At 39.9% G+C, this 15,555-nt stretch overlaps 1 protein-coding gene across 3 annotated transcripts in view; it reads left to right on the top strand.

The window, feature by feature from the left end:
- The window catches only part of dpy19l3 (dpy-19 like C-mannosyltransferase 3), a 66,185-nt gene that overhangs the window by 28,882 nt on the left and 21,748 nt on the right, over positions 1-15,555 (top strand). For all 3 annotated transcript variants that reach the window (XM_041973424.1, XM_041973585.1, XM_041973497.1), the window contains exons 7-13: positions 2,229-2,352; positions 2,553-2,687; positions 6,637-6,768; positions 9,111-9,212; positions 9,437-9,510; positions 11,721-11,879; positions 13,381-13,509. In XM_041973424.1, coding sequence (XP_041829358.1) covers positions 2,229-2,352; positions 2,553-2,687; positions 6,637-6,768; positions 9,111-9,212; positions 9,437-9,510; positions 11,721-11,879; positions 13,381-13,509 — 855 coding nt within the window. The remainder of the gene's footprint in view (positions 1-2,228; positions 2,353-2,552; positions 2,688-6,636; positions 6,769-9,110; positions 9,213-9,436; positions 9,511-11,720; positions 11,880-13,380; positions 13,510-15,555) is intronic.

Below are 15,555 nucleotides of genomic sequence, written 5' to 3'. Positions count from 1 at the left end.
TCTCCTGCAGACCTTCAGCAGATTGAATGATGGGCTGTTAAAGTCCAGATATATCTGCTGCTGTGGAACGCAGATAATTAACATGAATTAAAAACACAATCCAAAACATAAAGACTGCGCTGAAAAATGAAAAGCGTGTTTGGGCAGGTGCAGGCAGGTGCATCAAAAGTCCAAACTTCTGTTTTGGTGCTGCTGTAACATCTTCCTCCAGTAGGGGGCAGTGCGGAAGCAGCTAGAAAGAACACCACTGAGTAGAGGTAGTACAGCCCCCAAATTAGAGCCCAACCCAAACAAGTGGATGAGTGAGTTGGTTTTTTAAATAAAAAATGTACGTAAACTACAAAAAACATACAAGTGGACATCTTGTCAATATTGGTTTGTGTATCTGTCCTTTTACATTTTCTTCTTTTTTTAATTTCCAATAGTTTTTTTTTTTTTTTTAAATGGGCTTTAAAATGTTTTTATTGCTCTTTATGTCACCGTATAGGCAGTATAATTTTATTCCAGCTCTGTCAGCCTGTAGGGAATTAATGGTTTCAGATTTTATTGGGTCAGTGTTCTGTCAACATTTAAATCATGTTTATGGTCCGTTTGTCCAGCAGGCAGTAGACTTTGTAAGGAATTGATTCTGCTTAAACGCTCTGGTAATGTGATTACTTCACAGCAGGTAGACAGGTGTGGTGTCATTTTGAAAATGTGTTTTGATGGCTCATTTGGTGAATGACTCCTTAAAGACTGTTTCACTCTGCTTCAGAAGGATCAGATAATAGGCATCAAGCAAAGAAAACATCTGAGATGCTGATACTAAAACTGGGTTAAGAACTGTCCAACACATAAAAAACTGGAAGGATAGTGGGGAACCATCATCTTCCAGGAAGAAATGTGGTCTGAAAAAAATTTTAATTGATGGCGATCCATGATCATTTAAATGTTTGGTGAAATCAGATGGTAATAAACCACCAGTAGAACTCAGGGCAATGTTTAATAGTGAAAGTAAGAGCATTTCCACATGAACAGGGAACTCAAGGGATTGAACAGCTGTGTAGCCATAAGAAAACCACTAATCAGTTAGGCTAACCAGAGAAAAAGCCTTCAATTAGCTAGGGAGCACAAAGATTGATTGAGCAATGGAAGAAGGTCATGTGGTCTGAGCCCAGATTTACCCTGTTCCAGAGTGATGGAAGCATCAGGGTAAGAAGAGCGGCAGATGAAGTGATGCAGCCATCATGTCTAGTTCTACTGTACAAGCCTGTGGGGGCAGTCTATGATCTGGGGTTGCTGCAGTTGGGCAGGTCCAGGTTCAGGTCTAGGTTCAGCAACATTATGTGTCCAAACAATGAGGTCAGCTTGACTACCTGAATATGCTGAATGAGCAGGTTAATCCAATTTCCCTGATGGCACGGCCATATTCCAAAATGACAATGCAGGATTCATGGGGCTAAGACTATGAAAGAGTGGTTCAGGGAACAGGAGACGTCATTTTCACACATAGATTGGCCACCACAGAGTCCAGACCTGAGCCCCTTTGAGAATCTTTGGGGTGTGCTTGAGAAGTCTTTGCGCAGGGGTCGGACTATTCCATCCTCAATACAAGATCCTGAAGCAAAGTTAATGCAACATTGGATGGAAGTGAATCTTGCGGCATTGCTGAAGCTTATTGCGACGACCACAGAGAACGCTGTTGATCATAGCTGAAGGTGGTCCAACGAAAGTTTAGTGTAACTTGTTTTTTTTCTATAATGTCTTTTTGTTTTTGTAATTTCATGATTCTGTTTTTACCCCTCTTGTACATTAAGTTCATCTGACAGTTCATATAAAAGTTAATAATTTATATTATACACCACATCACTTTACAAATATATATTAAAGAAAATAACATGGATGTCAAGCTTGAGAGGTTATTGTTGGTCAGATTTTCTTACTTAAAAAGTCCAAGATTTACATACTTATCTCCTGAGATGAGATATTTGTCCTGTACCCTGCTAGCCTTCAATGAACAATAAAGCAGAGGCTCACAGAGGTTTACGTCTGTAAACGTAAGAAAGCTTTAAAAAAAACAAAAAAACTGACTAATTGAAAAAATATATTTACATTGTCTTTTTTGTTAGTCCTAAGCAGGATATTGGTTATAATAGTTATAATAGACTAGTCGGCGTGTGCTCAGATCTGCTCACCACCATCTGCTCATCTTTCAGTGAGTTAATAGTTAATTTGCTTCCTTCTTCCAGGGTCGATACCACTCGTGTAGAGTTCACCATCTCCCTCAGAGAGAACTGGTCTCTGCCCTTCTTTGCTCTTCAGATCACCGCTATCACTTGTTACCTCAGGCCTCAGCTCACCGCTTTGCAGCAGGTACAACACACACACACAGACACTTTCAGAAGCTATTGACCATCCTCACCTCACAGGCCGATGAAGTGAAACACCAACCGACTCTCTCAATAATCCAGCTCTTGATATAGAACTAACGGCACAGATGAAATGGGGCTGCAGTGTTTGTTATTAGTGTCCAATTCAAGTATCTGACCCCTGTGTGTGTTTTCCCTCTTCAGAAGGTGATGGTGTGGTTGATGTACGTGACGACGTTCTGCTTCTGTCTGACGTGGCAGTTCAACCAGTTCATTCTGCTCGTTCAGGCCCTCATCATTTACACCCTGGACTGTGTCGACCTCTTAACAACCACACAGGTGGGTTTAATCCGACTCCAACGTGACCCTCCAGCCAAGTGTGGTCTTCTCAGAGTTTTCTTTTTCCTTGTTTTTCCTGGTCATTTTTAGGATGTAAGAATATTTGACATGTTCCCAACACTCATGGCTTCAGATTAATAATTAAGAGATTTACACCTTTATCAGGGCGTCTCTGCTCCATCGCGGTCTGTCTTTAGAGGAGGAGCTCTCTGAAGCAGCAGGTGGTATTTGAGATGTGACATACTATGGTTGTATTTCAGTTCACATCCACAGTAAATAAAAATGACCTTAGTTGTGTCCAGAGAAGCATCTTGCAGAGCTTTAGAGCTAAACTGTCCATGTAAAAGATTCATTCATTCATTGATCCACAACCTTACAGTATTCCTGCGTGACTTCCTGAAACGACTAATAATCGCGTGTAAAACCAAAAAAAAAAGCGCCGTTAAAAGGAATTTACATTAACGCGTCACTAACATGTTAACTTATCTTCAGGTGACTGGTTATTAAAATAGTTCTTCTTATATTTAGGCAAAACATTTTATTAAGTAGATGCAGCTGTCAGATGTGATGAAGTGGATTCACGAGGAAGCGTTAAAAAACTACAAGTTTAACATGTCAAATATTTGAGTACTTCATTACATTTGGGGGCAGAGTGAAGTGACGTTAACATGCAGTTGTCTGTCTTCATCCTGTTTTTCCCTCTTCTGTAATGCAGGTTGACAAAATATACATTTAATTTAATTATTTTAATTTTTATCTTGCCTTTGATTTCTGTCTTTTGTGAATTAACTCCTGCTGAGAAAAAGTAGAAAGTTCTTCCTCTTCCAGAGGATTTCCAGAAAGAACTCTAGATAACTACCAATCCTTCACTTCTCATTGGTAACTATTGAGCCAAACGTGTGTTTTAATTATTATTAAAATATTTTAACTTGTTCTGGCTATAAATGATGCAAATGGGACAAATGATGTGATGCAGCACATTAAGTTCTGGAGACCAGACCCGGGTCTGGATCTGGATGAGGAGGAAACTCCAGATCAAAGAGGATTTTCTAACAGTAGATCATCTGTTACTAATGAAGCTGCAGGACTCTGCTTTCAGTTTTTTGTATTCTTTTTTTTTTTTTTTGCTTTGATAAAAAACAAAAGAAAAAGAAAGTAAACAGACATGACACATGAAGTAGAAGATGGTATCAACAGTGTGGATCAACAATATCCAGGCCAAGGATGGATGAATTTTATTAATGATGTTGTTGAGAAATACTACGGAGATCTGAGTCGCCCTCACATCCGTATGGGAGAGAACTGATCCAGAACTCATGCTCCCATATAAGACCACCCCCAGGCCCTGAGGAGGAGCCGGTTTATCAGGGAGATAGCAATAATCAATAATGTAATCATTCTGATCGCGTGCATCGTGTATAATAATCAGTGATCTGACCTGAACGCTGTTCAAATCAAAACAACCAGATAATCCCCCTCCCCACCCAGGACTCAGGTCCAGACCCCCGGTACTGTGAGCTGGAAAACGTATCGCTAATTAGTATAAAAACAGAAAACAAGAGTAACTAGTAATTATTATTATCAACACGTTGATGATGTTGTAAATTACTGAAATTATAACTGCATCTGTAGGAGCATCTCCTGAGTTCGTGGGGAATCAGATGGATGAGAATCTGTCTTTTAAATCTCATATTTCACATCTTTTAAAGAAACTAAAATAAAACTAGGATTTGTTGTTGGTATTGAATCCTGTTTAATGTTCAGTGCCAGAAGGAGGTTGTGCTTCTACTTTCTTTCTCGTCTTGTCTCTGGAGACATCATGACTGCAGATCACTGCAGATGTTGGATGATGTTTTTCATGAAGCAGTATATCCGACTGTAAACTGCTCACTCACCGTTACACAGCGTACACCAAGGCTCTACTGGTCATCAGTATCAATCCACAGACTCTTGCACTGGTATATCTTCATTTACAAACCCATCCTTGCCTCCCACCATCATTTTTATCCTCCTACCTGCTACTTAGAACAGTCCCAGCCTATGCTCCCAGGATTTTATTAGGTTCAGGTATTAGGTTAAAGTGCTTTTTGCCTTTTTAAATGAACTCTAATTTATATTGTGTTTGAGCCATCTGTAACTGTAACTAAATGTTTTGTCTGTCCAAAACGGGTCTCTTTTATGAATGAGACAGTGTGTCTCAGTGGGACTACCAGGGCTCCAGACTGCGACCAAATGGTTGCATTTTGCGACTAAAATGTGAGACAGTGCGAGTGAATTTTTCATCTACTCGTGCAGCAGCGACCAAAACATTTGCTGGTCTTTTTTTTGTAGTAGTTATACCTGCATTAAGTTTGTCGCTAACAAACTTCTGCTCCCCTCTTCAGCCCAGTAGTAGTACACTAATGTGCAAATCAGCTGCTGATTTGCAGACTCAAACTAACTTCAACATGAGAAAAGGAGACAGCTAATGTGTGTGTGTGTGAGCAGGGATGAACGACCAGTGTGGCTTATGTGTGGAAAGAGGCGGTCTTGGGTGAATTTATTATTCCCGTGTTGCCAACTTAGCGACTTTGTCGCTATATTTAGCGAGTTTTTAGACCTCTCTAGTGACTTTAAAAATTTTTTAAAAAAGCGACTAACAACAAATCTAGCGACTTTTTCTGGTTATTGGAGACTTTTAGAGACTGACGTGAATGAACTAAGTTTACTCTTCCCAATGAGGAGCGGTGCTGTGCAGACCCTCTCCTACGAGCAGCAGCTGCATTCGTTCACCTCTGTTTCAGGACCAGGCTGAAAATGAAACGTATAAAAGCTGCTGCTGGAGGATCCTGCGCTGGCTTAACGTCAGATATTAATGTCTATTAATGAAGAGTGTGGACGAAAATATTTAAAAAGTTTAGTGTTGTGACATGTTCCAGACTCCTAATTAAAAAACAAAATACACTTAAAAAAAAAACAGCACTTTTTTTTTTTTTTTTTTTTTTAAATCAATTTTTGCCTTTCCCACAACATCCCTCTTTATGGCAGCATCCATTACAGCTATATGTACCAGGCTGATTATGCTACTTAGCGACTTTTAGGACAGCCAATAGCTGCTGTTCTTACTGAGGAGTGGGAACCGCGGCTGGAGAGGAGGATCAGTCCCTGAAGCTGTTTAGTACCAGGAACTACATGGACCAGTCATACCATGTCCTGTGGGGGATGGTGGGGACCAAGTTGCCGTTCTGTTTCTACTACAAAGTGAAAATCAAATCAAATCTGATTTGAGTTGATTTGATAAGTTCTATGTCTACTTGTTTTGTATTAGTGCGACCAGTAAGATGTTTTTTTTTTCTTATGCTGCACAAAAAAATGTGAATTGTAAACATTGTAATTTCTGAATTTATTGTTAAAGTATTTATCACTAATACAGTGAAAATGAGAGGAAATGTAAATATTTGCTTTGCAAGGCGATTTCAGTGTGCGGCCCTAAATTTTCTCCTTGCACTCCTAAAAATTTAAGTTAGGGGCCACTGTGCTCCTAGTAAAAATAGTTAGCCTGGAGCCCTGGACTACCTGTATATAGGTTAAATAAAATAAATATAATGTTAGCAATGATGATAAATAACATTTCTAGTAGTTGTCACAATAGTATGGTTTTAATTGTAAATGTTTTTAACAAATTGTTGAGATGACAGTTTATAACAATTGAAAAGATTGAAACTGGTTATAAATTTACTACAACTATGACTCAATGATAATATGATAGTGTAAATAGTAATAAGATGGATCATGATAATATTGATGATAGTGAATAAACCAACCTTATTAATAAATTGGTGTATAAATAGTATAAATTAGAGACATCTTCCTTTGATTGCAGACAGCATGCTGAATTATCTACCTAAACTATCCCAAACAACTGTGTGTGTGTGTGTGTGTGTGTGTGTGTGTGTGTGTGTGTGTGTAGGTTACAACTCTGTACCTTGTCCAAGTGAGCGGCCTGCTGTCGGTGTGGCTTTTGCAGTTCTGTAATTCCATGATACTAGGATCACTGGTCCTGAGCTTCATCGTATCTGCACTCTTCATCAGACATTGCCAGGTACGTGTTTCATTCCTGCTAGACGTGTCTACATCTTATTTAGTTTGTCTTTGCACAGAAAAATGCTTCTAACCAGATATAAAACATTTTTTATTGTGACTACATACAAACTCAGTGCTATAATGTCGCCGTTCTCGTGGGTGAGGAGAGTTTCAGTCATCTGTATGGATTCACCCTCAGTGTGCACAGTACTGTTAAATTATGAGCTTTGGCTCGAAATCCGTCTTTTACTTAACTAGAGTCCCCCATCAGCTGGTTGAAGTAACAGGCTCAAGTAAAAAGCCACATATTTATTAAAACAAATGACTTGTAGTTTAGCTACATGCAGGAGGCCAGCGGCGTGTTTCATGACGTTTTTGATGAATGAACAATGTTTTGTCCTTTTTATGACGTCAACCTCGGCCATGCCAGCTTGTGTAGGAGCGCTTCCTGGAATTAACCAGTTCTTGTCTGAGGTGCTCTTTGGATAGTGTAGAAAAACCAGATATCACAAAAAGGCATACTCATTTAAAAGTAACTAACATGTCTTTATTTCTGTGGTATAGTCATAGGGATTGAGGTTATTATGACAGCGCCATTTTAATTACATGGGTTATGGCATTTTAGTTATTTTAAAGGAGTACTGTGGAGTTTTCTGTAGGATCAGTTGTTGGGTAAAAAAACACAAAGTAACCAAAGAAAGAACTACGTTTAATTTGTTCAACAAATGTAAATAATGAAAAAATAAATCTGTAAAGTTAATTAAATTTAAAATGGATTAAAAGGGTCTTTGCATCTGCTGTGACGTGAGGAGAAACGACTGATGTAAAGTAGTAAATAGATAAAAACATTGCTGCTGTAGATGAAGGTAAATGGCCAGATGTTGGCTGCTGTGTTGTTATTGTGACAGCAGGTTTCTGCTCTGATCATTTGCATCACTCAGTGACATCACAGCATGTTTGTGTGCTTCAGAAAGACAGGCAATTAGGTCTGGGAATATCTGGAACGCACTGTGTAATAATTATTTTCAATAATTGTGATCATGTCTGCATGATTGTCTCCAGACCCCTGAATACAAACGCTTGGATGAAACTAACACAGAAGTCTTATTTTCACTTTCTTTTCCACCATCTGCTTGGTAGATCAGAGCTGACGCAAACAGTTTCTATTCTGAAAGCACAATAAAAAGATATAAATCTAGTTTTAATTATTTCTAAACATTTTCTGTAAATGACTTCAGTGAGAGCTAGCAGGGTTGTTGGCTTGTAACTAAATCATCACAACATTTGAGTGACAAAGTGAAATTTTATGATGACCGACTCACTGGATGAGACTGTTTCGTTTCAGTCACACGAATCTCGCAGCTCATCACAATGCGTCCGAATATAACCCGTAATTGTCGTGTATCAAGCTGTGAGGAAAGTAATGAAGCGCCGCTATTTCCAAAGTCTGGTCTCACATCTGTACTTTGTCCAGGAGATGTCCATCTGTGAGATGTTGGAGAGCAATACTCGCTGCAAATTATCCATGTCGGAGCATCCACAGGAATGTGACTGTGATGACGAATTACTGTGCAGACTGATTTGAGTTTAGTAGGTGTCACTCTGTGAGGTTAAAGCAGCATGGAGCATATCCACAGAGAAATCAAAACGTTTCCTGACATCAGTCATTCTTTATTTCTACAGATCTTTTCAGACCCCAGAACACAAATCCACGAGACACACACACACACACACACACACACACACACACACACACACACACACACACACACACACACACACACACACACACACACACACACACACACACGCACACACACACACACCTATTCATAGAATGATGACTTAATCCTCACTGGGGGTATTGGGGAAACTAAGACTGTAAAACGTAATGAAATGAAATCAACACTGTTTATTTTATTGTTAAAATTAACAATATATTAAAGTAAATAGAGCCAAAATAAAATTAAATGAAATAGGACACTAGAAAAATGGAACGGAAAAAATGGAATAGAAGACAAGGCTTAGATTAATAATGCGAAGAATATAAATGTGTTAATAAATAAACTGGTAAAAACCCAGTCAGAAAATAATAAAACGAGATTTAACATATGTAGCTAGTAAAGAACTAAACGTAGGTAAAATACTGCTCATGAGTTCTACAGATATTGGTGTTAAAGTTTTACTAAAGGGTAAGCCTTAAGGTTTCTTGTCCCCACTCCCAGCCGTCTGACCTGATCACTGCTTTTGTAAAACAGTAACGTTTGTTACGTGATTATTGTTGTAAATGTGGACGAAGACATCTGTTTTCCTTTGTGTGAAAATGTAAACGTTTACTTGCGTTGTTTTATGCTCCTGCAGTCTGGTCTGAAGACGGGGAGCCTGCTGCTGCGTCTGGGAAAACTTCTCCTCCACAGCACTTTGGTTCTCTTTCTGACCTTCATCATCAACTACCTGACCAAGGTGCTCCACTGCTTTGCATCTTCCTCCATTTTTTCCCTCTTATTCTTCTTTTTTTACCCTTTCTCTTTAACCTTCTCCTGCTTCTTTCTGACTACATCTCCCTCTCCTCCTCCTCATCCATGTACCCTCACCTTATAACAGCTTGGTTTATTTATGTTTCTACATCTGAAGCTGATCTTTACTCCTGACAAGATGACCTTATCTCGGTGTGTGTTTGTTTACAGAAAGCTCTTCAGCTCAGATCGGACGAACACATCTTTAAATTCATCAAGTCAAAGTTTGCACTGGGGTCGACGAGGTATGAATTAAAATTTACAACAGATTCTGACTCTTGTCATGTAAAACCAGGTTTGATGCACATGAACTGGTCCACAGGGCACACGTGAAAAACTCTTAGCTCCGCCAGAGCAACTGCATTATTCACCGCGCACCAGTGTCCGTAGCACCTGCAGTGTTACTGTGTATGAATAATAGATTGTGGGGTACCGCCTCCAGACCTCCCATCGATCAGCGTGTGTTTGTGTGTTGAACAACTCAGCCACAGGATAGCTGCTGCGGGGTGGCAGATAACACGGCTCCCAGTCCAACGCCTCACAACTGCTCCTTCAATTATTCAGGAGCGAGTGGGAAATGCGAGGCATAGTCGGTGCTCCGTCTCTGCCTCTCCCTCTTCTCCCGTTTGACTGATTCCTTCTCTGCTCCGCTGCTTCGTTTGGTCCCTCCAGCTTCACTTTCTGTTTGCGTTATCTCAACTCTCAGTTCAGGTGTTTATCATAAACAGTGCTGCCAATCTAATGTGTAAAATGTTCACTTTAGGAAAACAAAAAACATCACAAATATTCAATTTTACAGAATACATACAGTTGAATGAAAACTTAAATGTTGTGTTCAGACAGATAAGCATGCTTCTGTTTGGAAGTTTGGATTTTTGAGTGTCTGAAATTGCCAACACGCCTGAGTGCTAAAGCATATATTGTCCACAGTTTCTGAGGAAGGGTAGTGTGTAACTCTGTGGGGTAAATGGTGATGAATAGTTCACCCTTTAGGTGAGCTACGGACGTTTTCCAGGCCTTTATATCCCGTTTACAATCCAGCCACAATATGTAAGGTTTATTCAGAGACTCTATCTGGTAAATCCACAGTGATCCATGATAACAGCGTTATTTATCACATTTCCATAATAAAAACATCACCATCACTACTATGTTGCTAAGAGACCTCTATTTAGACCTGGACATGATGATGAAGCCACTTCCTGTCAAACTTTCCACCCAAAGATCAAAAACTGAACAGAAAGTTCTAACAAAAATAAGGCTCCTCTATGGCTAGAATAAAACCAAGAAGAGGTTTTTGATGAACGGTGGCACCAAAAAGCAGCTGAGCTAGAGTTGGTTTTGTGTGGATAGCAGGTAAATAGTAGCAGAAATAACTAAATAGCAAAAACAGCTGGAGGAAAAAGTGTAAATATGTAAATAGTTTCTGTTGTGTGTTTGTTTCAAAGCAGATTTTTTTCTCCCAAAAGCCGAGACTCGATAGAATGACGTGCAGATGAGAAAAGACTTGGTCTGTGTTGCTCTGTGTTATTTCCACAAACTACTGTTAATAATTTCTTTTCTTTTCTTCTGGTTGGCCTTTATGCTGCTATATCTATTGATACCTTTATTTTACATCATTTTAGCCTCATAATCTGACAGCTAAGGCTGTCCTGAAAAAAATAATAATACATGGATGTTGACTGGGATTAAAATGGTTGAGCTTCTAAATAAAAAAAAAAACTGACCAAACTTTTTAGGTATAAGGGTTAAATTAAGGTAAACATAACCTTAGATGAACAGCACATTATAGCTCAGGTAAGGAGACAAAAAGTCCAAAATCTAGACCTGGGAAAAGTTTGGCGCTGTGACCAAGAAAAAAAAATGTCTTGAGCCCTGTGTTGGCCTTTTTAAATTCTTGTGTGAATTTTTATGCTTCAAACCTAGATTGAACAAAGTTTGTGCACCAAATAGGAAAATAAATTTAGTGAGAAACCAGTTCTAAATGAAAAAGAAGAATCATTCTTGTGTATAATTCTGTCCTAAAGAGAGAAGACAGACGCTGTGAAAGTTAAACTGAGGCACCTTCATACGAGCAAGCAGCTCAGAGAGCCAGAGCACCAGTCATGCCCAAAACTGAGGCGTGCCTGTCGTTCTCTAACTGCTCCCAGCGTTAGCGTAACTTCTTTTGCTTTTGCTGCTCTGAGTTTTGGAGTTAACTTGACGTTCCCTCTATATATTCCGTCCTGCTGCCAGAAATGGTGACGCAAGCGTCCTCCACCCATCTCTAACCAAACACGAAGCTTCCACATGGACACGATTTCATCATGACAAAGCCTCTCAGATTTCTCTCACCAGTCCCTCCATATGGAGCAGCTCAGTGATACAAAGATTTTTAAAGATATGTGACATAATTCCGGTATTTTAATTATAAGTTTCCTCTCATTCCTTCCTCATGCTGCTTCTCATCCTGCAGGGATTTTGATGCTAGTCTGTATCTGTGTGAGGAGGCCTTTGGTCTGCTGCCCCTGGACACACTGGAGCGCCTGGCTGGTACCTTGCTGCTTTACCCCTACGTCTTCACCCTGCTGCTGCTCAGTGGCATGCTCGCCGTGGCGGCGCTGCAGAACCTGAGGTATGTGGTGGCTGAACAGAGGGGGTGTCATCGGAACCAGTCGGTGTTTACTGTAGATGTGTTGTAAAATACAGGCAGAATATTGAAACTATTAAAGCAGATAATCAATGTTAATAGTTCTGACCATCCAAAAAAACTTCTGTTGTGACATGACTAAGTCAGTAAAAGTTGGACTGCATTTGGCTTCACTTTGTGTCCTCATACAGATCCAACTTGTTTGATTTGTTTTTGTGGCTAAACAAGCCAATTTTTGTCTCATTTGGCTGAGAAATGTCTCTTTATTTGGCCACCCTTGCTTGGGCGGTGTTCATTTTGGAGCGCTTCAGTCTGTGCAAATGTAAAAGTAGCTCAACTGTAGGCAGAGACTCCAGAGTAGAAGCAGCTTCCTGATCATGGCAGCCCTGAGCATCAGGGATTCACAGGTTGGTCCAGACCATCTGACCCCTGGATTTAGGGTGATGCTGGCTACACCGACCTCCCAGTAACATGAGCAGGGTTTATATAGAATGAGAACATTGAAACCCTCATCGGTTACTACAGGATTTCAGTACATTTAGGGCTGCATGTAATCAAATAGATGAGGATAACTGTTTTATCCTGAGGTTTAGCAAGTGTTAAACCAGTTAGCCTTATCTCTGTCACCTCATAGAAAGAAAGCTGTGGGACTGGACCTGCTGTTTGTGAGCGGACGCTGCCTCAGGCTTCCTATCGCAGTCCAAAGACTTGTGTGTTTGCTTAATTACTGATTGTAAATCAGCCGTGTGCGTTGGTGCATGAGTGTCGGCCTCTATCTGTTAGGGTAAAGCTGGTATAATGGATGGATGGTCAGAGGAGTTAGTATGATGTAAAATAAATGTAGTTTTAGTCCTTGCAGCGAATAAAAGGATTTTCAGATTAAAATAGAAGATCAGGATGGTTATCAGATAACTAACCTGATCTGGTTATCACTGTCCCTTTGCTTCTTTTGAGTAATGTTGCTTCAAGCTCTGAAAAAGACAAAATATTCTACCGGCTGCCTCCCGCTGCTTCATTTGCCTGTGGTGCAAGGTCAGGGATTGCATTGAACTAATCACATTAGCATTTCAGCTCACCCTCGTCTGTTGAGCGGCTGGAATACTAACCTCATAGAACAAAGGGCTATTTGCCAATTCAGGAATTAAATTAATCCAGTTTACCCAACCTCACGTAGCAGAAGGAGTCGGATTTGATTTATATTCAAATGGAAGTCGGTGTCCGTCTGAGTCAGTGCAGGAGGCCAAATAGTGGGAGGAACATCATTGCCTCCGGGCCTGCGTCTATTTGTCTGTGTGCTGACTTCTGCAGACAGAAACGGTCACGGGTGTGCATCATTACATGTCCACTTGTGTGCAAACGCCAAATGAAATCTGCATAATCTGAATAATATAAATTCCACCCACCTACAGGACCCTCCTGTCTGTAATAATTTATTTATCGTTCTTTTCTTTGTCTCCTCTTTTTTTCTTTTCCTGTTTCTCAACAGGTCTAAAGGATGTCCAGGAGATGAGAAAAAAGGAGCTGCAGAGGGACGAGTGGAGGCTCTTCGTCCAGATGTGGCCTATAATCTGCTACACACTCTCCTCTATGGCCTCCTGGCTTTCAGCACTATGAGGTGAGCTTCAAGAACATGTCTGGATTTAGATTTACTCCCAAGAAGATGTTTTCTTTAAATTCACTTTTCCTTTTGATTACCTAATTACACATAATCATGTGCAGATGTGAAATTCAAGTACCTTTTTAAACACTTTTCATCAATGCTTTGATGGTCTCAATCAGCTTTCAGCACCAAGCAGCATCCCCTCAGCCCCGTCTTTTAGAAAGTGACTCCACTAACAGCAGATAGAACGATACGGTCTAAGACTTGCTGGTTAAAATTCTGACTTACTCGGCCTAATATTATTCAATATAAACATCATTGTACTGATGCCTGTAACTAAAAATTCTTGCTGAATTTTCATTTACTACAAATATATTAAGTCATTTTTTTTAAGATTTTAAGCAGCTGAAAAATAATAAGTAATCACATTTGTTGGAACATTTATTCTGCTATAGCTGACAGGCTAAAAAAAAAAGAAGCTAACTAGCATTAGCTAGCTTGTCATAAAGCAAATTAGTTCATTAAAGCCACTTTTCCACCAGCAGGTGCAGGTCGGGGTGGTTAGGGTGTGGATATGATTTGAAAACTGTAATCTTGTCATGTTCCCACAGCCAACTGTAACCTTACCTGAAAGGTAAAAGCTGCATAGCGATTAATGCCTCAGCAGCATGAAGCCTTCGCAGCGGGAACCGTTCCTTAAAGGAGGAGCATGGCGGTCATCCAAAAGTTTGTGTTCTTCCAGGCGGTGCTTCGTAACGCCATTTTAAACAGAGATTTAATCAACAAAAAGAAGATCTGTTGCTCTAAACAAGGAGCCATCCTGCTTTGATTTTATGCCAGGTGACATGGGACAACCAATCACCGGAGTGTAAAGTTCCACCCTTTTGGGTCGGATTGGTTAGATTGGTACCCCAACAGAAGGGCCCCAAAACAGTAGGTCGGGCTGGATATTAGGATACCCTTCCTGGTTTTCATGTGTGGAAAATGCCCAGCCCTCCCTGCCCCGCCCCGGCCCTCCACGCCCCGGCCCTCCCATCCCAGCCCTCCCCATCTCGCACCCGTTGGTGGAAACGGGGCTTAAAAAACTAACATGGTTGAAAATAATTTGTTTAGGACGGCTTTGATTGTGATTGAGTGTGTGAATCCAAATTCGTACCAGAAAGTGAAACTGAATCCATCGTTCAGCCCTGCCTTATGAACTGACTCGCATGCAGAGGGGAGTTGAAAACAGGCCAGTTTCTGACATAAACCTTTAAAAGAAAATCTAAAAAAGTCTAAAAAGTTTCTTTGCCTGCAGAAATGGAGAGCTTCTCTGAAGGCTGTGACTCACATCTACAGTTACTTAGGGAAATGGAAGCACCAAATAAAAGTAGTTCTCTGTTGAACTCAAGGCTGTTGTGCTAGTTTTTTTTTTTTTTTTGTTTGTTTTTGTTTTTTGACACACTCACTAAGGTATGTCTCAGACTGGCAGGAGGTTTACATGCAAAACATTCAAGCTGCAGTTTGTTGTCTGAAAATATTGAGTTGGACTCTGCTTGTCTAAAATAATTCTAGCAAAATTTAAAGTAACCCTCAAATTTTCCTTCTCCCATTTTACAAAGTTTGAATAATTGGATCAAAACATTTGTACATTCTTTTAATCAAATATACATTATATTAATTAAGAAATTCTATTGCAGATATTACTTCTTTTATCAGCTGAAAATAAAACAATACAATAGTGTTTATTTCCATCTGTTGCTCAAAATGTAGGTTTTAATGTTCACAAACAAGCCTGAAGGTGTATTATTAAAGCTTTCCAAGGTGATTAGAATGAATGCCGTGGGCATCGTGAACAGGTGGCTGCAATACACACACTTCACACTTAAAAAAATACATCAAATTTATTTTCTTACAACAGATGAACCAAAATGAATCAACACTAGCTACGTTTACATGGACGAATATCTCATCCGCTCGACTGAAATCAGCCTGATGGGAGATTCCACCCGACATGTTTACGTCACTTTTATTTACAGGATGGACAGATTTAATACGATCGTAATGCTTTTGACGTGCACG

This window comes from Melanotaenia boesemani, chromosome 1 (assembly GCF_017639745.1).
Source record: "Melanotaenia boesemani isolate fMelBoe1 chromosome 1, fMelBoe1.pri, whole genome shotgun sequence".
NCBI classification, from domain to species: Eukaryota; Metazoa; Chordata; class Actinopteri; order Atheriniformes; family Melanotaeniidae; genus Melanotaenia; species Melanotaenia boesemani.
Note: the sequence above shows the minus strand (reverse complement) of the source record. Positions and strands in the feature narration are given on the sequence as shown.